At 35.8% G+C, this 27440-nt stretch overlaps 1 protein-coding gene across 1 annotated transcript; it reads left to right on the top strand.

The window, feature by feature from the left end:
- The first annotated feature begins 1561 nt into the window (after positions 1 to 1561).
- Positions 1562 to 27336, top strand: parvin (beta-parvin). Its single transcript, XM_081727599.1, has 9 exons — positions 1562 to 2114; positions 3537 to 3689; positions 10896 to 10985; positions 15578 to 15751; positions 17315 to 17412; positions 21275 to 21436; positions 23439 to 23579; positions 24263 to 24506; positions 26461 to 27336. The coding sequence occupies exons 1-9, from the start codon at positions 1568 to 1570 to the stop codon at positions 26535 to 26537; spliced, it is 1686 nt and encodes a 561-aa protein (XP_081583725.1). The 5' UTR covers positions 1562 to 1567; the 3' UTR covers positions 26538 to 27336.
- Positions 27337 to 27440: the final 104 nt, after the last annotated feature.

Raw genomic sequence — 27440 nt, 5'->3', positions numbered from 1 at the left:
TAACGGTGACTTTAACACTAGCTATCCATATTCCATACACGGAAGTATTGAAGTTATTTTTTTTTAAATTAAAAGTGTTTCTGAGTTAAAAGATTTTTTTTTGCTAATAAATCTTGATGAGGTTAAAAGCTCATGAGAGTATATAAAATCTAGAGCAGGAATTCTCAACCTTATCCACAGGCGATTCACTGACACCAGGGACGGGTCTACGATATGTCCAAAACGTGTATTTGCTTGAAGCGGCGAGATTCGACGGGCGGCAAAATCTGTCATAGCTATATTTCAAATATTTTTTTCTTGTTAGAAACAGACTTCTTGATGATGACTATAGTTAAATTTACTAAACTGACCTTGAATTTGAATACTGTATTCATAAATACTGTTTAGGTCGCATTAGTATAAGGTCACATTGACAGTGCTAAAGGAAATGGTCAAACTAACCAAACCGTAAATTGCTTGATTGTTGTCAAATACAAGAACTCAATTCTTAAACAGTACTGAACACTTCTTCCATTTAATTAGTTATCACAGTTTTGATTAAAAATTAGTCTTGTCTTTTTCACAAACAATTTCCTTATCTTTGAAGGTGAAAACAACTCTTTTTATTTTTTTTAACAGATGTAGAAGGAAAATCAAGATGTAAAGATAAAAGAGCTAGTTGCACTGCAATTGCAAACTGATATATTGAGATTGAAGTTCGATATTGAATTCTATAAAGAGGGCTAGGACTACCATCTTTCCTTTGCAGGTGGGTTTGCTTTATCTTTCTCTAACATAATAGATCATTCTTTAAAGGAAAAAACAGACACAACGAGATTATATTTGTAGTGCTTAGGCCTTTCTGAGTACAAGTGCTCTTTCCCTTCCTTTCGTTGTTCATGATGGGACAGCATACTTAAAACCATGGCTTTTAAGATTTGTTCTTTCTGGAGAAAGGGGGCGGCAAATGATGTCATTATACGGAGCAGCAAATTGCCTAGGGCCGCCCCTGACGGAGACATAATAAATATTAAACCACCATAAGTCGTACGCGCCGCCTCCACCACCAACAGCTCGCTGGTTTAGAGTATTGTTGTTGATGCCAAACAGACGTGTTTTCTAGAGATTAAAAGATCTTTGGATTAAACTTCACAAAATATTGGTGAAGGTAAAACTTCACATAATTAGGTTATGCGAAAGTATATCATGTCTAGCGTCTTACCACCTCAACACCACCACAGATTCGTTCATAGGTGAAAGCATCGCGTGATCCTCTTTACTGTCTCTACCAGATTTTTTTCCAGTATTTCACGTTGACGATGAAAAGAGAGACTTCAAACATCTTGGTTATCATTCTTGGATATTGCATAACGGTTTGAAAGCTGTCATAATAGAGGAAGCTTCTGAAGGTCTAATATTCGAGATAAGCCTTCTGAGAAAAGAATACCAAACAGAGGAAACGCAAGTGCGAAAACGGAACTGGCAATCAAATGCACAAACATCCGTTCTTCCAACCAGCCACGGAAGTTGTGATTCACAGTTGAACTACATTAGAAGTTTCTCCCATTACCTCAACGCAATTCTCAACATGGACGACGTTGGGGAGAAACCCATATGTAGAACACTATTTCGTCAATCATCTCTCGAGATGCGCTTGTATCCAAGTGCTCCTGATAGCGACTCAGATGAAGAAGTCAGACCACCTAACGTTGAGCCCCCGAAAATTGTTGACTTCAAGTTAAAAGTGACACCACCTTCCCCAGATAGGGGTGCTACTATCGATCCTTTTACTGGTGATAGCGAAAATGTGGAAGATCAGTCGCAGTTCAAGGTTGACAACGAAAACGAGGGCCCCAATGTTTCGAGTGAAAGCAACGAGCAAGCAAATGTTACAAGTCCTATTACACCGAAGTTGGGCGAAACAGAAAGTAAAATTACCTGGAGTGAAGAAGAAGATAAATCAGAAAATGAGGAATTCACAAATCAATCAGATAGCCAAGATTCAGAAGAATTTGCGTCTGTCGAGAATCAAGCAAAATCTTCCATTAGAAAAGTCAGTGATAGTTGTGAACCAGGAACTTCGCGACTTGCATGTTCTGAAACACCTTATATTGAGTCAACTGGAACGCTCAAAAGTAAGTAGTTGAAAATTTTATTCATCCCTTACCATTAAACTTATATACAGGGTGTATCAAAATTTTGGGCCATAGACCAACTTCTTTATGACAAAAGATACTAAACAATGAAAAAATAGAAGAAAGTTGTTGAAAATATGAGATTTTCAATCTAAAATGTTAGAAATTTTCCACTTGCACATGCCGTTTGGGCTCCACACTAGTAATGCGCCCTTTATTAAAGATAAAGCAGCGTTGTCAGTTCAGCAAGTTATTCCCTTGGGAATTCACCATATCCTACTAACAATACAGGATTTTTGAGAAACGGATTCGAGGTGTTCTAGGCTCGCTCACAGAACAATGTTCACTTTCTCGGGCATTTTTGATTGAACTTTCGTTTGAGCAGCCTGCTGAACTGAGAACGTTAATTTTTCAGTTAACATAGGGCACCTTAGCAGTACGAAGCCCAAACGACATGCGATTGTAAAAATTCCATTATATTAGATTAAAGATCGACTACTTCTAGCAACTTCCCTTTTCTTACATTTTTCTATATCTTTACTCATAATGGAGTTGTTTTATGGCCCCGGATATTTGATATACCCGATATCTTGGGGCAGTGGTAGATCTATCTAGCCCAGGGCCTAGGCCCCAGATTTTTGAGTGACAAAAACAATTTAAGCTGTTTTTTTTTATATGTTTTTGAAAGTTTATAATAAACTTGTGATATACCATCATAGTCTGGGTTCTGGCGGCCCCTTTCTGGGTTTTTAACGTGTCAATTTATTAAGAGACGTATTCTGCACGGAGCAGGGAATAGTGTGTTTCAAAATGTACACCAAAAGTAGAGAATCTTATGGATTTTTATAACTACATTTTCGTTGAAATGCGTATCCTAAGGGGGAAAGATATTCAAATATTTTTCACAAACCTATTCTCTCATGAGAAGAACGGGCAATTTAGCTACTAATAAATAAATCACGTAGTAATTATGAACCTGTATCTCATATATTATTGGGGTATATCATGAAAAAATAATATGCGTACACTACAATGGTTTATTAATCTTCCCTACTTGCAGTTTTCTTTCCGATTTTGCCATTCGGACTTATTCTGTTGCCTTCGCAAATGCGGAGCGTAACGCATCGCAAAACGTACAAAGTCAATTATAAGTGTTAATCCTATCATCGCAAACTAAAACGCAGATTTTCATAACGTTGATCCAAACTGTTACGGAATAAGATAATTTGTTTCTGCTGTCGCTATTTAACTGTTCTTGAGTCTCAAATTTTACCTTCATACGTGAATTTACACCTAGTTTAAGAACGGAGCGAATATTGCTAAATTTAGAAAAGCTTCCGACGTTTCTTCAAATACTCATATTACGTCATCGTAAGTGATGTAGTGGTCACTCCCACCTATACTGTTGCTCTCGTTCTGTAGGTATTACCAAGGCAACCAAAGGAAGAAGTAAGGTTACCATGGCGTCACCCAGACCAAAATCACCGAGGCCTATTGCTGCAAGACGAGACGATAAGGAAGAATCATTTTGGGATAAAATAGGGACTCTAGGAAGGAAAAAGAAGATCAAGGAAGGTAAGCTTCACCATACTTCTGTGTTAGAGTTTCGTAAGTGGCTCGCTGTACTTTATCATGAATGTGTGGGATTGTCATTTCCCATATAAGGAGATAATCACATCCCTTTAACATCTGTAACGGGTTATTGTTAGGAGTTTCTCACACTGACTTACAATTGTGCATAGCTCGTATAAATTAAAGTAATAAATAAATAATAAAAAAGAATACAGTAAGAAATAGATATTTTGTTGTATGTGAATGTTCGAAAGTAATGCTTTCCTGCAGATTAAAGTTGTAGGTAGGTTGAGATTAAAAACCTGGGTGCCAATATTTGGAAGATTTTTCGCGTAAAATCTATTGATCGCGTGAAAGTTTGTCCAAAAACACAATGGTCCATATTCCGTTAAGGAGGTCCAAAACTACACTGGACCCCCTTAAGCTAAGCTAAGCTAACCTAACCTAATATAACGTTATATTATGTAATCGTACGAAAATAATAGAAAGAAGTGGTGTCCAAGACACTGGACCCCCTTAACGGAACATTGACCAACACAATAAGTCTTTATCCTTAATCGTGGAATCCGAAATCTTAAAAAATTCAGGTACGGGTACACTTTCTTAGTGGGCATCGTCCATAGGAGAGCGAAAGTTGTGTTTATTTTCTTAGGCATATATTCCGAAGTTGGGCGTCCGCTTTCGTCAAGTTTTTTCACTGTTATCTCCTTTCCACACTTTCTGCAATTTGTTATTAGGTTCATTAATCCGTGCTCTTCACAAACTTTTAAAAGATTTTGCTCGTTATCAATGTATTCCTTCACAAATGTTAAAACTGCTAGTTCATTGCCCTTGTACATTCGCCATGTTGGTAACATAAATGCTCGTTTCTTTCCCACAATGCAACTGTTCAGTTACCTTGCGCCAAGTAGTTCCCTCCGCTCGCCATATAGTCCCATGTTTATAACCGCTTATATATAACAAATAAACAGATTTTTCGAGAGACTTATATATTATCAAGCACACAAACGATCAAATTATCCATATATTTCCTGTAAATTTTAAAAATTTCGCTGGAAACGGACGCCCAACTTTGGAATTTAACCCTTTTCTTATATAAACGGTACTAAACATGGAACTATTTGGCGCAAGGTTACTTCATGGTAGGATTATGGGAATGTAATGAGCATTTGTTTTGTAAACATGGCTGGTGATAACAAGGAAAATCTATTAAAAGTAAGTAAAAGTCATGGCTTAATAAATCTAAAAATAGATTGTAGAAGATGCGGTGGTCCATGTTCCGTTAAGGGGGTCCAAAACTACACTAGACCCCCTTAAGCTAACCTAACTTAACCTAACGTAACCTAACCTAACAGAAACTAATATAACGTTATATTATGTAATCAAACGAAAATCAATAGAAAGAAGTGGTGTCAAAGACACTGGACCCCCTTAACGGAACATTGACCGATGCGGTAAGTAAATAACTGTAAAAAAAAAAAAAAAAAAAAAAATCTTGGAGAAAGTTATACTTGTCAATTAACGGTAACATAACCAGTATGGCGGCAAGGATCTAGAACTAGAGATGCAAGGGCTCGGAAAAAACCGGCTTTTTTGGAAAAAAACTCGGTTTTTTCTGCTTTGCTTTTTTGCTTGGGAAATTTTGGGCTTTTTTCAAAATACTAATTTAAATTGATAAAACAGACTTTGTATCGCTTCTCTATAACACAAAAAATCATTTAATTAGTGGTTGATGCTGATAATAATATAAAACATCGAAAATAAACTATGTATTTCGAAAAAATATTTCAAACAATTTTTCTTCAACATATTTACATTATGAATTCCACAGGATTAACCAATGTATATAATAAGAATTTTTTAACCTCCTATATACAAAAGTAAGCAGAGTTGGCAAGAACCGTGGTTGTTTTTGAAAATGCCAAAAACCCGTTTTTTGGGATGTTTAAACCAGGCTTTTTTGGTTTAAACCAGGCTTTTTTGACTTAGATTTTTTGCTTTATGTATTTATATTACATATTCACAGAAATAGCCTAAGTTTGTTTCGCCTTGATGTTATTATGCAACAGCGGGGTTATGCCGGAAGAACTCCCATAAGCTTAAAGAAGTGAGGTCAGTAAATTTCTTAAGTTGAGAATCTCCCGCCCTAGCCATTGGGAAAATCCCGTCATTACTTGAAATGTAAGACAATAACGGGAAAATCCTGTTATTGCTTTGCATGTAAAATTTAAAGGTCAACGTACCATAATCAGTACGCTAAAACTGAGGTATTAAATTACAAATTTAGTACCGGTACGTAGATATCATTGAAAGTCTAATCCAAGCTAATGTTGGAAGCTACGTAGGCAATCGATAAATTTTGCCAATTTCTATCAATATATTTAAGCAATATTGGCTTCTTTATAAAACAACACGCATTTAGGCATGCAGAAATATACAATTTGGTTTGTTTCGTATATTTAGGCTTAACATCCTTACGAAATACCGAGGTTATCAAGGAGAAGACTTTCGCTTAAACTGACATCCGAACCGCTACTTGGGTTACGCATGAAAGAAGGTTTGTGGTTCGACCGAGAATTGAACATGGGACACCTTGATTAAAAGGTGAAAGGGAAATAAAACTATTGCAGGTGGTTTGATATCTGGAAACGTTACCATGAAATTCACACGATTCGCATTTTTCATTCTTTTTATTTTTGTGGTTTAAACCAGTTATTAAAAAAAAAGTTGGTGTAAACCAGCCAACCCTAAGAGTAAACACTTCTTTTTAAAGAATACACAAATAACTAGCAAAATAGTATGTAGTATTTTTACTTCAAAATATTCCATACCCTCTTTTTGAAACAAAATAAAATTAAAATAAAACATAAGAGAAGTACTTAGATTTATATGATACACTTAAAGGCTGCACATCTAGAGCTTTTGGTTCTGTATATTCTTGAAATTCTACAGTTAAGTTTTATAGAGCCACCATTACAGTTTACCCAATCCTCAAGTTTTCTGAATTTTTATCAAGAGGGATTCAACATATCATTACGGAACTTCCCCCTCCCCCCCCCAAAAAAAAAAAAAAAAACTACGGAATATATTTAAGTTAAGCTAAATACAACTCCACAACAAACATGACTGAGTGATTAGCTTTTGCGCTTCTATCGGGAAGTCCGGGATTCAACCAGCATTCGACCATTCTGACAAAGCTTTTCGTCATTCCATCTGTGAATGTAGAAATAGTGTACTGTGAGTTGGGCGACTTCCTTTTTTATTGTTTTTAAATCGTTATTATTACTAATTACCAGCAGTGACGGTTTTGCGAAGGTTAGGGGGGCGGTCTTTCGGACTGAAGCCCGTTCCCCAAAGTTACGGAATGTCTGCAACAAACGGAATATCTATTATTTATGCCTTTACTCATAAACTTTAAGCTCCCGTCAAATAAAAATTACGAATGTTTAAAAAAACTAAACATACCCTTCCCAAAATACTTTTCTAAATCCGCCACTGATTCTCAGTATAAAATGATTTTTAAAGTTGTATCCGGAAGATTATTGCTAAACATATAAACGAAACGAAATATTATGCCTGTACTCATAAACTTCAAGTACTTCCCAAATAAAATTAGGACTTTTTAGGAAACGAAACAATCAGAAAAAACCCTCCTAAAGTACTTTTCTAAATCCGCTACTGATTATTTGTATAAATTGGTATTCAAGGTTGTGTCCGGAAAATTATTGCTAAATCACTTCACAGCTACAATATAACAGAAATATGGAAGTACGGCTTGACGGATATATTGAAAAACGTACGCTTTGACGGATAAATAGAAAAACGGGCAAGTTTAACTTTTGCGCTAGAAGCTAGAGTACTAAAAGCTCTTAGAAATGAAACACGGATGACAAACTAGAAAAGAAAAGAGATGTCGATAACTCAAAAGTTAAAATAAAGTTAAATAGCCTCTAAAATTACCCTTAAATACTACATTCTTCATGTTAGCTTTAATTCGTAAAACACGTGCTCCATCCATCTTGATGGCGAATTTCAGAGCGAAATATCACATTCAGGTCATGGAATTCTTATATAACTATAGAATATACTATAAGAAAGCTATTTAGATAGAAAAATCATGAAGTTGAAAAACGCCAAAATTTCCAAAATTCTCGTTTTTTTTCCCAAAAAAGCCGGCTTTTTATGTGAAAAAAAACGATCGATTCAAAAAAGCCGGCTTTTTTGCATCTCTATCTAGAACACATGTACTCCTTCCCATTTAGTTGTAATAAAGACAAAAAGCAACGTGCCCTGTGGGTCTCTAATCCGTCTTCACTCGATAACGCTCGCTCGGCAATACTATATGAACTAAATATTAAACTTTGGTACACGAAGGAACCAATTATACGCTTGTAACCAAAAACTAGGCGGACGACCAAGTTCGGAATAAATGCCAGTGTTTATATTTCACAGTTTACAGAAGGGATCCACACATTAATAGTATAAAATGTAGAGTAGACCAATGTCGGAAATGGTATGGTAGGAGAGTAGTTTAGCATAGATTCGATTAGTTAGGGTAGGGTAGGTACCTCTGGATCTGTTTGATGACCAGAATTTAAAGGAGAAGGAAAGGAAAAAATATAATATGAATAACTAGGCTAATTCCAAGTTGGAGTAAAGAACCAAGTGCACAAGACAGTAACATTGCAGTGACTTAATATCTCCTACTTCTATTTTCAGTTTTCTTCATTCAGAGACATAATTAAATCACCACTATCTAATATATGACAGGGTTTGAGAACTGCTGCGCATCGATTGAGTTGTAATAAAGAAAGAAATCAACCTTGCTACTAACCCACCATCACTCGCTCACTTGATTACTGTGTGATTTGATTATTGAGCTCGTATTACTGTGTGATTTGATTATTGAGCTTGGACAAAGAAAGAAACCAACCTCGCTGCTACCTCACCTTCACCGATGAATGCTGTGTGGACCAGCATTCTAGAACCGTCCCTCAATACTCAGATAACTCGTTTGTACACTTGTGGTCACAATGACCTAGATTGCCTTCAGGAGACTAAGTCCAAATGAATTCCCGTAGATGTGACTTCCTTTTATTTTATTTCTGCAACATACAGGGTTGCAAATTGAAAGTTAATACTATTGTATGTATGCCGTAATTTGGTTGATTGTACAATGCACAATCAAAATACCACTATACAAAAAATGCGATGGCAAACAAGTTTTTCTTTTAGGCAATTCATTCATTATTTCGATTCTTTCGGTTCAGGGCTGATATTTAGTATTTCCCCCAATCTTGCACGTATAAGATTTACAGTGTATTACTTTACAAAATACAAATATAGTGCCAGTGTTGATAGAAGAATTAAGTGAAAATCATATTGTGATAAAAGGGTTAAAGTATGTCCCTGAAAAAGTTTCCGAATGTAACACTCGAAATGTTGGAAAGAAGAATTCAAAGAACATTAGTTACTGAGTAATCGTTATATTATAATGTGTTCCATCCGCTATATAATTACTCATTGAACTACTTTCATAATGCGTCAAAACTATGTCAACTATGGAAATACTCATGTATATACCGTAGTAAATTAGTACTAGTGAAATAGGAAGAATAAAACTGAATTTTGCGTATGAGAGTAATTTATGTTATTATTAATAATAAAACCACGCGTTAAGAGCTACAAGATGGAAGCATGTTATTCTAAAATATTATAGAAAGAATCTGAATGCTGTCAGATTATCGTAGAAAAGTACTTAAAACTCAAGGGAGCAATTGACATTTTTTGAACAACCGGAGGATACTGATAAAAAATATGTAGTTATACAATCAACATAATAATATCTTAAAAAAAACACGTATGATGATGATAAAAAGTCATTTAAGCGTACTGTCAGCACGCCGTTTTAACATTTAAATGCTTCAGTGAGTATAATTTTTACTTTTAGTATCTTAGGAAAAGATAGGGCTATAAGGCAAATTTTATTCCAGTGTATATATATATATATAAAATATAGGATGTATCAAAGTCCGGGGCCATGGGCCAAGGATGAATAAAGGAGTAAAGATAATCGTACTTTTGTATTTTTACTCATAACCGTGTTGGCATTTGGCCCCTGAATTTTTGATACACCCGGTATATATTTTCAATATATATATATATACAGGGTGTTAATGAACTATACCGACAAAGTGCAAGAGGTGATACCTTACATCAAAATAAGAGAAAAAGTTCATATAGACCTCTGGGGAAAAGTGCATAGTTTGAGCTAGGGCTACCAAAATCGCGAAAAGTCCAAATTTCAAGAGGCTCTATTTCGAATTGGAGAAACTGTGGATTGTGTTCCTTATCGGCGTAAAGGAAGTCACGCATACACAATCCAAAAATGCATATTTCATTAATGTTCGATGGGTGTACAGAGTTTTCCATGCAGGGTGAAATTCCCAGACATGCCATCAAGCGAATTTTGAAATACGCTCCGACTTTGATTGGTCCAAAGTAGGCAAACATGGAATCCTTTGGTGCGATGTCGAAAGTGTTAAGGATCGTCAGCAGCATATTCTCTCGTACTCGAGAAAACTCATGCTGCAATGTTTTCTTTCACGCTTATAAATAAAGAAAAAGTGAAATATACCGTGACGAAATACATCGCATCACTCGTTATTCCGAACACAAAAAACATCGAGCTGTCTGTTCCTAACACTTCCGACTTCCCTCCGAAGCACTGGATGTCGATTGTTGTCAAAGCTTACCTCCTGCCTACTTTGGACCCTCCTTGAAATCAGGGTAAATCTGAAGACTCTATTGAGAGTATATTAAACCCTGTACACCTATTGAAAATTGACGAAATATGAACTTTTGGATTGTGTATGCGTGGCTTCCTTTACGCTGATAAGGATCACCATCCACAATTTCTGAAATTCGAAATGAGCCTGTTGAATTTTTTTTTTTTTTCGCGATTTTGGACAGCCCTGACTGAAACTATGCACTTTTCGCCATAGGTCCATATGAACTTTTTATCTTATTTTGATGTGAAGAATCAGCTCTTATAGTTTGTCGGTATAATTCATTAAAACCCTATATATATATATATATATATATATATATATATATATATATATATATTTCGATTTATTGATGCTAATTGGAGTGAGTGAAGTATTACTTATGGTCAGAAATAGTTCAATGTGTTTTATTTATTTGTAGTACAAGAAGTGCAGGAGGAGGGGAAACACGCCATAGATTCACCAGGAAGCCCAACTGCACCAGACTTGCCTCCGGAAGAATATGCTTTAGGTAATTTGAGATTCTCCATTCAGCAGCTGCCATATTCCTTGAATAGAACTTAGATTCTTTTGTTCTTCAACAATATGCGCTGGGTCTTCCTTCTTAGTAAACGAGTCAGGCTTTGAAGAGAAAATGTCATGCAAGTAATGAATCTCACTAGCGTTACTGAATTTTGATTGTTATTTAAAAATTTGGTTGGGGTAGTAGATATTTTATAAGTATAACTTGGAGCAAATAATTTTTTTTTTTTTTGTTTGTTTGTAAAAATATTTCGCCGCTTATTTTTATCTGTAAATAAATTATACTTAAATAATAGTATGCTACAAACACTCACACTTCGGAAATATTCGCTGTTTTATTATCGATAGATACAAGAAGCTAACCTAGATTAGTAGAAGATAAGAGAATCTAAGCTCCATCAAAGAAATAATTAAAATTAGAAACTAATTGTTGAATGTTGTAGTTAAGTGTAAACTGCATATTGACGAGGCAGTCAGTCATTGTATTCGTAGCAAATTAATAAACGAATTGACATTTAGAGAAGTTTTATCCTGCTGTCACCATTGAGTATTCCTCTTTTGCATCTATAACACCTTTCGTTAGAGAGGGTAATTGTAGCGGACACCTTAGCGGAATATGGCAGCAGGGTAACACTCCTCAAAATAGGCAATTCGTTAATTATTTGCTATGAGTATTATTGTTTGTATATATTTTTAGGTGCCTGATCATTTATTTTGCAGTTACACTCAAATGTCCGATCACGTACATAACTTAATTTGTTTTAGTGCAGCGTTTTTAGTGTATTGATCGTTCGACTAACGATAAATGAAACCTTGGTGTTTCGCTTGTCGGGTCGATGCATTACCACTGAACTCTGCAGTACGGTCAGTTTTTTTCTTACTTATTCTTCAACTAACCATATTGTTTCGGGCAATTTGTAACGTTATGTACTAATGGTAAGTTTATTTCTGTTTCATTCATCATTGCTATTGTGTGTTGAGCTGAGCAGTGTTTTTTCTCAATTTGTTTGCATGTACGAAGTAGGTGTCGATCCCTGTTGCACGTAGGTTCAATCCGTGACTACTGTTTTAAGAGCGATACTTGAAGTGGGATTTCAGGTGCTAGTAATCTTTAAGTAAAAGGTGTTGCCAGCTGTAGTTATTTACCTGTAGATTTATAGTGTTTTGTAAATCTTAGTGAATAGTGAAAGTGTTTTGGTAATATATACAGGCTTTTTTGTAGGATTGGAATAAATGTATTTTTCCATATTCGCAATCGTGCTGAACATTAAAGTAAGAAACGTGTAGTTGCTAATTGATACAATGGCATGCATATCTTGTAACTGTGAGAAAAGTATCGAAGGTTGAGACATTGAAAAGACAAAATCTGTGTAGTTTCCAGGTGCTCCTCACCTATTCTTTGGGGCGTACGTAAATTATATGATAGCCAAAATTGTTTAAGTCCATCCTGGATATTAACTAAAAGTAATGGAATGAGTTTAAAATTCGAGAATAAGATTTTTTTCTCTCGATTTTCAAGTAATTCTTCAGTGTTTAGATAGTTCAAGTTATTCCAATATCGTCAGTTTAGTTAGTGATTCGCACTCAAGATCGTTAATTGAGTATTGGTGTTTGTGATTTTACAAACAGAGACAAACCAAGAATTTTTCATTATGCACAAAATCGGAAGAAAGTGAGATCTTACTATCGAATTTAAGATTCATTCTCCACTTTTAACGTACAGAATGGACAAATAAAAAATATCGTACATCTAAGATAGCAACAATGCATGACCTTTCATAACAGCAAGAGTTGAGGTGTGCCTTAAAACTGTACTCTGTACTTCCAGTTTGTTTTGGATGTTTTAAAGTACAAGTTCTTCTTTGCAGTTAAAAAGCATGTAGGAAAAGGATATTTTTTTCTGCTTGATAAATATTTGTTTATTATAAAGTTGACACTTCCGGACGCCATAGCTCATAATGTTTCTCTCTCTCTCTCTCTCTCTCTCTCTCTCTCTCGATGTGGCTAGTCACGCCAAATTGTGATGGGCGTTTTAGCGTTTCGATTCTCAGCAAGTTACTAGAGCGGTGCTCTTGTTTTCTTAACTCGGGTAGCTTCGCTATTACCATACCGGCTTCCTAAATCATCACTAAAATATCTAGTGCCCTTTTGTAACCGAATGAATACCGCGCGTGGTACTGGGTTCAATCCCGGTGGAGACACTTGCCTCACAGAAAAAGACACTTATTAAGTGTTGGGATTCCGCATGAAGCAGTAAGCACTGTCTTACATAGCCTAGGTGCTGAAAAGAACGTGAAACTCTGCCGTCGCTGGGTATAGAATCCGAGAAGACGAGTTCGAAAGCTACACATGCTACGATTTGGCTAAAGTGTTTAACAAATTACATTTCTGTTTTCTCTAACATTTAGATCAGACTAATTAGCGGGCCAGGCGAGATAGAATATCCACCTGAGTTTTTTTTTTTTTTTTAAGTTAGTTTAATGCCTCTTGAGAATGCAGCGAGGCTAAGGGAGACCATGATGATCAGATAGATGATAATGGGGGATGAAACGGGAGTAAAACCACGAGAAAATTCCCCCACACGGTGCTTGTCTACCAAAAGTTCACTTGGCGCGGATGGATTGAACCAGGGACTCCATGCACCAGAGGTAAGCGCTCTACCACTAAGCCACTGCGGTCCCAGACCCTGTTCCGCAAATAAATACTGCACAGTTGTAGCTCGCTGGACAGTGTCATGATATTGTGGCTTGCTCTATAATGGCATCATCTTGGAGGGATGATGATACCTCGTCTTCTAGAAGTTGTACGTAATGCACTGCTTTCATGCGATTGGACACCTCACTTAAGAATTCCCCACCCTACCCTCAAATGACATTTTCATCCCATTGTAAAAAATCCTTTGCACATTGCGTTGAAAACTTCTGCTTTCCGCCTGACTCTTGAGTGACCGTCTTTAAAATATAACCTGCGTTCAGTCGACCATATGCGTCGCCTTTCTTCTGTAGTGCAGTGTTATTGTTACCTCGTCCATGTCAGGTGAATTTTATTTTGTACGACATACCGCTTGGGATGTACCTTCTTTGCTCGATTGAAAGTTCTTGTAACGGCCTGATTTCGTCACAGTTTCTTTTCGTTAATTTTATTTGGTTTTGTTTGATCATTTCCTGATTAGTCAAATGGTGTTATAATTTTCCAACATTAAATAATTTTCTTAATGTTTCTAGTGTGCTGTTATTTTCTCTATCTGCACCACAGAATAAGAATTGGACTCTATAGACTATGAATTTAATGCCAATTTTGTTCTTCTATTTAACTATGATTTGTATAATAAGTGCACTCAATTATTATCAAATAATAAGATTTCCTAAAATATTTTGTTTCGGTATAATTACCAGTGTCTATTTTGATTATTTAGTGCACATAACATTGGAAAATAATAATTAATTGTGCTTAGATCATCATTTGTTTAAAAATATCTTGGAACTAAGTTTATTTCGTGTCATTAGTTGACATATCTAGTGAAATGATCATCTTTAGCTAAGTTCCTCGGGCTCATTTTGTTTGATGAGCTACAAAATTGTAAATTCCTTTAGCAAATCATATTCAACTGACCGTTCGAATACTGGTTTAAAGTTATGGATATTCAAACTGATAAATTGTGTGCAACAGTAAACATGAAAGTTTATATAATGAGCATGAGTATCATAATAAATGAACTAAAGATTTTGAAATCTGGGTTTTATTTAAGGATTCGAATGCAAAAACAATGATATCGATTACTGTCAGTTGCTTCAGCATCTCTCTACTTGTGCATAAAGTCCATCTCCTTACCTGTGTCTTCGATCTGATGTTTTGTTCTACTGCAATGTAGCTGCAGATGCATAGCGGTGTAACAACATAGTAACAGCGTACAGTTCGATGTTAGATGACATTCTTATGCAGTTCTCATCAAAATATTCAGTCGGAGACTGGCTGACTGGGATCGGTAATGGTCTCTTGTAGCAGTTGTTGCCTCGCTTGAAAATACTTTGTGATTGAAAGTCTGGCTAGATGCCTACGATTACAGTAATTATGAAGATTATTTTGCCACAGCCGCTCCGAGGGATTTAGTCCTTGCGTGACTTTTTCCACTCTAATGAATATTACTCGCTATGTACTTGGAGATGCCAACAAACTGCGTCATCTCGGAGAATGACTATGTTCACGATCAGATATAATAGGTCACTTATGCCACTCTGTAGCTGCATGGTGTATGTTCCTATAAAGTACTTTTATTTATGCATTTTGTTTCTATCAGTTTATCCCGATGAGTACTAATTCTGTCGATTATCAGTTAGTCAATGTTTTTTGTATAGTTTTGTTAGGTGCGTCTTTTCATTTCATCGATTTTGTCTGTTCGGTTCTTAATGAAGCTTTGGCTTCAGTTGCATGTTTGAGAATCAACAGGTCTTTTTTCAATAAGTTTCGTTTTATGTAAATATAATATGCATGTGATCAAGTTCAAATATTAAACGGAGTTGTTTAATTTATTGCATAATTTGTCAAGAAAATAAAATGTAAAATGTATATTTAATTTTGTAGAGGAGAATGAAGAGCGATCGATGATAGAACCTCGATCCTTTGAAGATCCGAAGTTGAAGGAGCTGATGTATGTTCTCATTGATTGGATTAACGATGAACTCGCAGATCAAAGAATAATAGTCAAAGATATTGAGGAAGATTTATATGATGGACAAATTCTGCAGAAACTTTTGGGTAAGTTACTCTTCTACCTAAGATTCAAGATTCTTAAAAAATTTAAATGTAGCATTTTCGTTTTCGTGTCTATTTTTATCATATTTATTTACACTAATTGTGTGTTCCATTTACTTTTGATTTAAATCTGACAGTTCTATCTTTTTTTCCTTTCTTTCGTTTGTTACTTAACATCAATTGATTCTAAAAAAGATATTACACAAATAACAAACCTTCTGAGAAATTTAGAACTGCAGTGCATCTACAGGAACTGCTTATTACGTTAACCGTTTGTGCCCGGTATGTATGCATTTCGGAGCAAGGCCCATATACAGGAGTTTCTGAATAGAAAACTCGTAATATTTTATTTAAAACTTATTTAGCTTGGTTATTTTTAAGTATCACAATTCCCATTTGGTATGTTCCGAAGCAGATAGGTTGTTTTCCAAACAACTAAAATAAGTTCAATGTTCGAATAATCTCAAGTGGCCTGCTTGCTACTTTCGTACCCAATGTGAGATTTCGGCGTTAGTTTTTCTCTATACATCTGACCGATGAAGAGAGCAAAACAGATATTGAAAATTTTTCACAAGAGTAATGAGAGCAGTTTTATGATTAAGTGAAAAGTGGAGGAACTATTTCCTTATTTTGTGATTTCCGCTTTTGCAAGTGAGACCCTGTATGAAGAAACTTTTATTAACAGTCTAAATTAATGTTGGATAGATAACAAATCTACCTAAAAATGAGTTGTTTGTGTATTTGTCATAACTCCAAGAACGTCACAGAAGCCACGTTTACGGCGAGAAGACTACGGATTTGTTAATTTAGTAAAATATGCTGTAAGTACCACTTTAGGCTCCGTGGTTAAACTGGAACACAATACGATTTATTTACTTAAAACGTATAAAGCTTGAAAAAAAAAGCCCAATTTTCAGCATTAGGGAAAAAAATCGAATTAATTGATCTACCGCTTACGTTATTGACATAATCTTTCCTTTCAGTAAAGTTAAATGACTGCCATCCAATAAAACAAAACAGTAGGCCATTAACCCTTCATTGTCTCATAGAACAACTAACTCTCGCACTGTACAGGTTGTTACTGCTGCTGCTCTGCACTGAAGGTAGCTACAACCACTTTATATAGGCATTATATATTTATATTGGAGATTGATTGGTGCTATTAAACAATACAATTACTCCCAGACGCTTTTACGCAACAATGGTAACAGTTCAGAGGAAAAAATAATTACGACCATAATATTTTAGAAGTCTGTTGAATGTTGGAAGTGTTCTGTGAAACTTTGATGTTTATTTTCAAAGTCGTAACTAGTTTTCATAAAAATAAAATGTACAAAATGTCAAGTTTAACTTAGTTTCGAGTAGCTAAGGAGTATATAATTACACTTGTTTAAAAACTTCATAATAATATATGGAAGGTATTGTGATAACATGAAGTTCTCTCTCCAAAGACAAAAATATATTATTGATGTAGTGTTTCAAATAAGTGAAGATGTTTATAGCTTAACACGTTTCTTATATTTCATCGTAAGTTCTGCGCATTATCTGTTGTTTCCTTTCTAATAGAGAAACTGACAGGGGAAAAGTTGGATGTTCCTGAAGTGACCCAATCAGAAGAAGGACAGAAGCAGAAGCTGAGAGTTATATTGGACGTTACGAACAAGGTAGGATTTAGAGCATATTAACTAGGCGTATTTGGTTTTTAATACGAGTCTTTTGCATCCTTCCCTTTTTATCTTTCCTTTACACTCATTTCTTCATTTGCATTAAATACAGAACAGAAGAAAAATTAAGTAAAAACTTGTGAGAGCGACAGACTACAATACGTTCATTCTCAATCAACTTTTAAAATTTGTCTGGAGTATCATTTTTATCCATTACTTTGAAGAGTAAACTGTCTTCTTGATCATGCAATAGCTGCTAGATGAAATGTCGAGTAAAATAGTCACTGTTGGTCAGCTAAAAAATCCTTTTTAGAAAGTCAAACAGCACAGAGTCCACATATGCCAGCAGAGTTAACATTAAAAATTTCACTGTCAATACGTTCATTGACGATGACATGATCATGAAGACAATGTGGTCTTTGAAATTAAGTCGGATAAAATTGTGTGTAGCAATATCCTGGTTTTCAGTGGGTCCTGTGCTGATGCTTACGAGTCTCATCATTGCCCGTCATTATGTCGTCATATTCCAGAATTTTCATGCGCCCATTCAAACAGCTGGCGCTGGAGCTGTTGCGGTGTGGCTTCAGGAATGACTGGGTGAAGTTAGACACCTCCCCTGGCACACTCAATCCCCGGACCTCATCCGTTTTGGTGACAATCCGGCGTCCATTCTCTCGGAACTGAGTGATGCACTGCATATTCCACTTTGTACCATTCACGAAGTTTACATGACTTCATTCCATGTCGCATCAGAGTTGTTCCGAGGATGAAAGATGTTTCAACGCCATATTAACATGGTTAAGTTGCACATTTTTTAGGTGTTCCATTAAATGGATAAGTATCTGTATATTGAGGCAATATATACTTTTATTTATTTGTGAAGCCTGCTCCTCTGCTTCCACCTCATCGAAGCATCACCAGGTGAAATTAAGATTAACCTGTTCCCTTTAGGTTGCTGTTCTTAGTCATACAACGAAAGGGTCCCTGCTTCCTATTACATGTGTGGCAGGCAAAAACTTGCTTGTTAGTAGCTCAAGTAGTAGAGCGCTGGTTTCGCATTCGGGAGATCGTGGGATCGATTCCCGCTGACGACCATCCTGACGGGTTTTCCAGAATTTCCCTCAGTCCTACCAGGCAAATGCCGGCCTGGTACTTACTAAATAGGCCTTGGCCGATACCTTCCAAATCCTTTCCATTGTTATTATTGTTGTTAGATATCCAGTATAAAATGGTCTCTGAACTGTATCTAGTGATTATTAAATAAATAAAATAAAGATGACTATCTCGTTGGTTAAGAAGCTTTACCCACGAGCCAACATGGACCCATGACTCGGGGCGCCAGCAGATTTCTAGGTCCGTACTTCAGTTATGGAAATTTCAGAAATTGATCCTGGACGCGTGTATGTACATGAGTGCCTTTCTCCAGATTTTCGCTCAGGATTACACCCTTACAATTCAAAAACACTTTCTCTGCGACATTTCTTTGGCCTACTACGTTGCCATTGCTTAGACTCAGTTTTCGTCTCAGAATCATACTTACGTAATAGTGTTTCATCAACAGTAACAGTTTTTAAATAAAGTTGGAAGCACTCCCCAATGTACACTCTGCACAGTCTCGTTGTTCGCTTCTAATCAGCTTTGAGTAGTTCGGCACCCACTTAGCCGACATTTTTTTTTTTTTTTTATAGTCTATTCTTCATGCACGTTATAATGCACACGTTTCACACTGATCCATACGGCCTGTTCAATACTTGACAGACCAATTCGCCTGTCTGCGTGGTTCATGTGCACACGATTAACAGTTTCCATGATCTTCACTATTATGGATCTTCTTCTACACATCGCCTCATCTTCTGTGCTCCTCCTTCCGCTCTTAAATTATGTTACCTACGATTTCATTGTGCTATGTGGACTGTGATTGGCCATTGTCTGTGTTAATTCATCGAAAATTCCTTTGCTCCTATATATATATATATATATATATATATATATATATATATATATATATATATATATATATTCGAAGAAGTAGTTGATTGCTCTCTTCTCCCATTTGGTAGAAGCCAGGATCACCTGCAATAAAAGTGAAGTGTTTGTAATACATTTATGATTTTTTTCAAACCGTTCTCTAAAACACGTCTATATAACATATTAAAAAGATTTTGAAATTGAGTTAATTTACGTGTTACGTCGGAAACTTAACCCCCCTCCTCCCCCTCTCGTATATGGCACGAGAATTTTACATTTATTTTACATATTTTTCCACTTTCACTTTGATTATTTATTTTACTGTATTAAACTGTCTACATCTTTTTTCAATGATATAGATGGGGCGGCAAATATGTTAAGTATAGGGTAGCATTGAAACTCAGAAAGTAGCTGGTATCCATGTAATAAATGAAAGTTGAAAAAGACATGGTGATCATCATCATTTGGTTCAGGAACCGAAAGTAGATGAGAAAGTTTCTTCATTATAATCAGATGAGTTTCAGTTACATTCTTGGTAAAGTATTTGGTCTAGGAATTAATTCGTGCGGTTGGTACGCACACATTGAAGCTGTAGTACAAACACAAAATACATAAATACCTTAAGAAAAATATTGTCCATCGCTAGCCACCACTTTCGCCCATCTGTCAGGCAATGTACGGATTCCGTGGCGAAAGAAGTCCTCATCCTTGGAAGCGATCCAGTCAGAGACCCATGTTTCGATATCTTCTGAAGAAGTAAACCGCTGTCCAATCAAATCGTTGTTCATGCAATCGAACAAGTAGTAGTCCGAAGGAGCAACGTCTGGTGAATACGGCGGGTGGGGTAAAACTTCCCATCCGACATTTTCTAAATAGGTTTTGACCGGTTTTGCGACATGTGGGCGAGCGTTATCATGTTGAACAATAAGTTTATCATGTCTGTTCTCCCATTCTGGTCGTGTTCTGGCCAGAGCTTGCTTCAAACGCATTAATTGTCGTCGATAACGTTCTCCATTCATAGTTTCACACGGTTGCAGCAGCTCATAGTACACCACACCTTTCATATCCCACCATATGCACAGCATAACCTTTGCACAGTGAATATCTCGTTTTGGTTGTGATGGACCTGGTTCACCTGGTTTCACCCAGGCCTTTTTTCGTTTAGGGTTCTCGTAATGGATCCACTTCTCATCACCCGTAATAATTCGATGCAGAAACCCCTTTCTACTCTGTCGTTGAAGCAGCAATTCGCAAATGGTTTTTCGTCTTTCAACGTCTCTGTCTTTCAATTCATGTGGAACCCAATGTGACATCTTTTGAATCATTCCCATGGCTTTCAAGCGTTTGGAGACTGTTGTTTGATCAACGCCTAATGCTGCTGCAAGTTGTTCCTGCGTTTGACACGAATCCTGCTCGAGCAATGCTGTCAATTCTTCGTCTTGAAATTTTTTTGGCTGTCCAGCTCGCTCTTGGTCTGCCAAGCCGAAATCACCACTTCTAAACCGTGCAAACCACTTCTGACACGTTCGCTCAGCTAGAGCATGGTCACCATACACTTCCACCAAAATACGATGACTTTCAATCGCACTTTTCTGCATGTTAAAGTAATGCAGCAGGACACCCCGCAAAAACACTTTATCAGGTACAAATTGCGCCATGTTCACTTAACTACAAACTGGTGTTGTTGACGCTTTAATCCACTGCCCTATACTACTAACGATACGCGATGACAGGGGTTTGCAACACATGTGTGGATACACGGAACTGTGGGACGCTCCGTTCGTTGCGCCATCTCTTGTCCACCCGCACGAATTAATTCCTAGACCAAATAGAACATTGTTTAACATATTTTTCCAATCACACACTGCATTATAATGTGTCCTCTTTTTTTTAGGTTCTGGGTCTTCCTCGTTGGTCTCAGCAGAAGTGGAGTGTAGAAAGTGTGCATACGAAGAACATCGTAGCAATTCTTCATTTATTGGTGGCTCTTGCTCGACATTTTAGGGCTCCAATAAGATTACCAGAAAATGTGTCCGTCGGCGTCGTTGTTGTACAGGTAACATTACACAATATTTCTTTTTTGAATTGATTCTTCAATTATAACTGGGTTACTTAGAATTGTGTGGTTTTCTTTTCTCATAACACTAATGTTATACTGTTATTTATTTTGGATGTGTTATATTTGTTAGTTGCCTTCGTAAATAGCTATTATTTTCCTTCGTAAATCGCTTTCCTTTTGTGAAAACTTCACAGAAAACTTCACTACATATTACTCTGTAGTAGGTAAATGAAAAAAAAAAAAAAATCAAATGATTTTTTTAGTTTAACATCCCACGATTATGTATGCACTTTAAGCTAGAGACTGATGATTAATGGAAGTAAATAATTCATTTTTTTTTCTCCCAGCGGAATCAAATCTGGGATCACAAGGCACACGTGCTAGCCACTAGACCAGCAGGTATGGCTGGTAGGTAAATGGAACCTGAAACAATATTTAAATCAACGTAACGTTAGAAATAAAATGCAAGCATCTGGCTCATAACCAAAGTTAAACTATTGAATTTGAAAGAAGGAAAATTGCAACTGGCCAGGAACTGAATCCAATTTCAGTTTTGGTGTAACCCTTGGAACATCGCTTTAAACAATCAAAATGTGTGGTGGCTGGTCTATACGAGAAGAGTTGATACCGTAGTGATTAAGGCATCTGCATGTAAGCATGAAAGCTCAGTTGCAGTTCTGTTAAATCTTATTTTCTAAATTTTCAGGTTCTTATGTCAGTCCATCTATGGGCTTCCAGGATAAGCTGGAGCGAATGTTTTGATTTTTTTTTTTTTTTTTTTCATTTCGAATGTGTTCCTTAATCTTTGTATGTTGCCATGTGTACATGCTTATCTATACACTCTCGTATGAACCCTCCTTTATCCGTGAAGTAACTCTTAGAATGTAAAAGCATGATTTCAATATTACTGGAAGTTTTTTTAAAAATGCCTTTGAAATATCATACGCTTATTTATTTTTCTGATCCTTTATATTAGTTATTACCCGCTGTACGTTAACGTAAAATCGTGCAAAGCTCTATTTAACTACATTTTTTGAGTCCCCCCTCCCCCAACCAATATGAGGTTATGCAGATATTAATGCGTGGCCCTTGTGATATTTTGAAATGAAAAATTGTAGTAGTACACAATTTTTAGGTTGCAGTCAGATTGTCTCAGATAGGCAGGCCCGACACGCACAGACTGAAAAGTTTCCTGTTTATAATTAGGATTTGGACTCTTTGTTTCGTATCAGTTTCGATTAGTTTTTGTTCCTAATTGTGTAACGAATTTTCCTTTAGCTTTACGCCTTTGATAATGTAATAGTCGAAGTAATCTTTCGAAAAGGTTTGCTTTAATCATATGAAAATGCTCTAATTTAATGTTTATACGATGGGTGAGAGAATTAATCATGGGACGGCGTCTTTGAAAATTGTACAATTAAAAATAATTTTTCATATCGCTTAGTTACAAGAAAAATAAAACTGTGGCATAGCACTTATTCCTCATAATCTTTCTACATATTATCGATAGAATATATATTATTTTTCTGGCATAGAGTGATCCTTTATTTCTCAACTTACTTTTAAAAAACCTCTCCTTTCGAACTTTTAAAACTCTGAAAATGGGGAGATCAGAGAAAAGACTGAACAGAATTCTACAAATATTGATTGCAACATTGTATTGAATAGTGAATATCGGTATAAAAACTTCCCTTATATTGGAAGGTAGGCCGCGTCAGAATCAGTTATCTAAATATATCTGGTTACTACACTATATCCACACACACATTTGTCTAATGATTTAAACTGTATATTAATTGTCCTACGAGCATAATGCGAAGTTTTCCCTTTCATGTAGGTAAAGTTTTCTCCTTCCATCTATTTAGGACCCACTTAAGGGAAATATATTTGAAATTAATAATGCATAACTAAAGTTTTTTTGAATGAAATAGAATTGATTTAATAGTGCTTCTTTTTTTTAATCTATGTGGTGGTAATTGTAATTACTGATATTTTATAGAAACGTGATGGTCAGCTGACGCATCGCACTGTAAGAGAAGAAATCACGTCGTCGTATGATGATGTTGGGATGCGCTGTGAAAGAGATGCATTTGACACGCTCTTCGACCACGCCCCCGACAAACTGCAAGTAGTCAAAAAGGTTAGTACGTTGGTATCAGTTTAAAATGCTTCATGTTATTTGATCCCATTAACTGTGAGCTTTTAATTATTCTATCGTATATTACACACCTGCCATGCGTTTATTTAGCTACAAAGCTTTCCTTATTCAGTACTAATAAGACGGTCAGGCATAACAATCAACTTCTCCTTTTAGTTGAAAATTCTTAAATATCCTGTAAATTATGGCTATCTCACAATGGATACCCACAGTTACTCGCCGCGCAATTTCGACTGTTTTTCTCTCTTGGCTGTGTTACGAATAAACTTGTCATTTAGGAAGTACGTAACAGATGCAACACCCTTTGGAAGTTGAAGCATTCTTTTTACCAAATTTTGCATCTGTCTCAAACGACGTACAGTATCTCTATTGCAGGATCCATACACACTTTAAAATAGCATAGATATCAGCATGTGGGGTTGCACATTTATGCACTGTCTCGTAAAATTGTAGTTGGGAGGCTATAGTGTTCAGTGACAGAATTCTAAGATTTGCTTTCCGAATGCACGAACAGTCGATTAAATTTAAGATTTGTTGGTCAGTACTTTCGGACTTTTCAATCTTATTTTAGCATTCTGAAACATAACTTTCAGATTATTTATGTATTTTCTTTTATTTAAAGTCAGAATTTACTTGTATATATATATATATATATCTTTCTGCAGTCTCTTGTGACGTTTGTGAACAAGCATCTGAACAAAGTTAATCTGGAAGTGACAGACCTGGATACCCAGTTCCACGATGGAGTCTACCTCACTCTTCTTATGGGACTGCTGGAAGGATTCTTCGTGCCTTTGTATAACTTCCACCTGACGCCTCAAGACAACGATCAGAAAATTCATAATGTAAGCTTTGCCTTCGAACTCATGCAGGAAGTAGGATTGGCGAAACCAAAGGCCAGACCTGAAGGTAATTTTGTTAATTATTACTATTATTATTTCGGGGCTTCCTAGTAAAACTATTATGCGACAGATGAACTGTAAATATTATATACTTCAATATTCTTTGTATGAAAGTATCTCGTATGTGTAAAATGAGAAGAGCTTTTAGTTCTTATTTCATTTAAGCTTGATCCTTCAGAAGAGCACAGTCTTTCAGCCTAGGTGGATTTATACATTTAATGTCATTATGTATAACGAAGTGCTGTCTGTAATTTAGATTGTGCCCATATCATTTTCTGTTGAAAACAAAGCTGGTGTAGGTTCGTGCTTTTGCTGTAATCCGGAGGTTCTGGCTTCAAATCCATGACTGCTATCCTGACATTTTTTTTTCTGTCAGGTGAATGCCGGGATGGTATTTTTAACTATAAGCCCTAGTCGACATCCTTCTATCCAGTATAAAGTGGCCTCACAGGCTCTATCTGGAATAGTGTTGACTCAATAATTATTGTATACAGTAACGGAGCGTGAAGTTTCGAAATTGATAGGCTGAAATTAGACCCATAGCTAGGGGGTGGGTAGGAGGAGCTCAGTCCCTTTGCGATTACTGTCAGCTTCATGAAACCTTTCAGTTGTATGTGTATGTGAGTGTAAAGCTAATTGAAATTAGTAGGACTACCAATTCCTCTGTACTTTCAGTTAACCATACTGTTGTACGGTACCAGTAGACTGGAAATGTCTTACTTCCTTTTCATTTTTTCTACAAGCAAGAGAGATGAAGTGGATCGTTTATTGTAACTTTTTCCTCTATTGTGAGACAGGTGAAATTTGTCTCGTTCTCAATGAGATCGTCCACTAAGTTTCACGATATTCCTGTAGTAGGTCTACACATATCATCTCATTAACACACCTACATACACGCATATCACACAAAACTGACAAACTACACTATATGCTACTTCCAAGAAATAAGTAAAAACTGATATAGACCATATTTAAGTATAAATTCCCCAAATTACACAAACTATCATTTCACGCACAATACACATCAACAAAACAGTAGTGCTGTAGCTCACAATCAATCGTGCTATTATATGCTTTTACAAAAATAGCTATTTTTAGATGGAAATATAAAAAAGAAAAATTCAGTGGCACCTGGGACCCCATTCCCTATCGGTCCTCGCAAAACTTACTGACCGCAAAGCAAAAAATACAAACAATTATAACTGCTAGCCAATTACAGCAAGCTAAAATTATAATTTGCGCTGTGACAACGCAAACCAGTACAGAATAAGGTACTGTTTATAATAACATTTATTATTATTTTCGTCGGAAGTGCTTATTGAATGCGAGTTACTGAATTTTTCATAGTTTTTCTATTTCCGGACAAGACCGCATCTGTCGCTTTTGTATTCCTGAACACCCGAAAGGCTAGCCTTAGCTAGCTTCGTCAGCATTCGTCCAATTTCTTCGCAGCGTGTTGAATAAGTGTATTGCTTAAATAGTTTTTGTCTGCTGAGAGCGATGGGTGAATGGCTTTTGCCACCCACTCTACTTGATTCCATGAGAAGCGCTCAATGCTAGGTGAAAATAGCCTAAAATGCGATATTTCAGGAACTGTACTTCAAATCTATTAGTATTCGATTGATGTTTGAACAGCGCAATATAAAATAAATCAATTTTAATAAAATTCATTGTATTAATGTCTAAAAAACATCATTTGAGACTGATGTATGAATATTTGGATAGGCTGAGTCTTTAGCCTTAATGGACCCTACGTCTCTGATTGTATATTATTCATTATAGCTTTGAAAATATTCATGTATGAATAAGACAAAACAGCAAAACCCGATATAAATAAAACTTATGTAACATTGTTATAAATATATATTTAGTACGTTGATCAATTTGGTTTTAATAATTATTGATACAATGTTGTGCTACATTGTAAGATGTAATAGAATTATTTTTTCTCCTCTTTGCAGATATAGTTAATCTGGATCTGAAGTCAACTCTGCGTGTTCTGTATAACTTGTTCACGAAATACAAGAATTTAAGCTAATTACGAATATTGAATGGCCCGAAACATTTTATGTTTTTTAAGCAACTAATGTATATAACCTGTAACGATGTAAAAATTGCCGATCCTGAAAGGATAGTTTGTAACAAATTGTTTTAAGTACCATATTCTAGGGATTGCCGTTTTTTGTCATAAAGGCGACTTTTTCCCAATACATTTAGTTTTCTTCCAGCGAAATTGTGTAGAATAGAATCCATAAGCAGAAAACCCGAGAACAATCGTAAGTTTATCAATTGTTCATTGATTCATTCATGTCCATTTATTACTTATATGTAATGCTTACATATGCAGAACGTAGTTCAACTTTTTTGTATGTATATTTTTCACACACGTTAAATCCGTGCGTTGCTTAACATTTTTAACACTAGAATAATAATTCTATTTCATGTTAGGTATATTCAATAATTTTTAAAAAGGAAGTTTTCGAGTGTGTTCCTTGTGTAAACTTTTTGATATTACTCTGTAAAGCGAAGTGCCTTGTATGACTTCGGAATGCGAATTACGTATTAACTGCATAAGACACTGCCTAAACATGTGATCTGATAAATTGTTTTATACTATAAACCAGCCCAGCAGGACTAAAAATGTGATTTTCATAACCTTAGATGGAATTCATAAAATTTTGTAAATATTTTATAATTTATACCATGTAATATACTAGAAGCAACTTTTACAGTATTTTTATATTAATGTAAATTGTATAAAATGTCTGTTGAATGTTTTGAATCTGTAGATGATTCTGTTATGGATATTTTGCTAATAAATAAACAGAAATAAAATACGCGCTTTTATCTTTAATTTTCCACTTTCTTGAGTATTTTGCAAATAAAAGCGTTTGAATCTTCTATGCACGCACAAAAATAGCATGATAATCTGTTAGCACAG

This window comes from Thermobia domestica, chromosome 10 (genome assembly GCF_964235325.1).
Source record: "Thermobia domestica chromosome 10, izTheDome1.hap1.1, whole genome shotgun sequence".
In the NCBI taxonomy this organism is placed as follows: Eukaryota; Metazoa; Arthropoda; class Insecta; order Zygentoma; family Lepismatidae; genus Thermobia; species Thermobia domestica.
This window is presented reverse-complemented; position numbering and strand designations above follow the sequence as displayed.

Coding starts and splice junctions, on each gene's coding strand:
- parvin (XM_081727599.1), top strand. CDS start 1,568: ATGGACGACGTTGGGGAGAAACCCATATGTAGAACACTATTTCGTCAA. Junction 2,115..3,536: donor GTCAACTGGAACGCTCAAAA/GTAAGTAGTTGA, acceptor CTCGTTCTGTAG/GTATTACCAAGGCAACCAAA. Junction 15,752..17,314: donor AATTCTGCAGAAACTTTTGG/GTAAGTTACTCT, acceptor CCTTTCTAATAG/AGAAACTGACAGGGGAAAAG.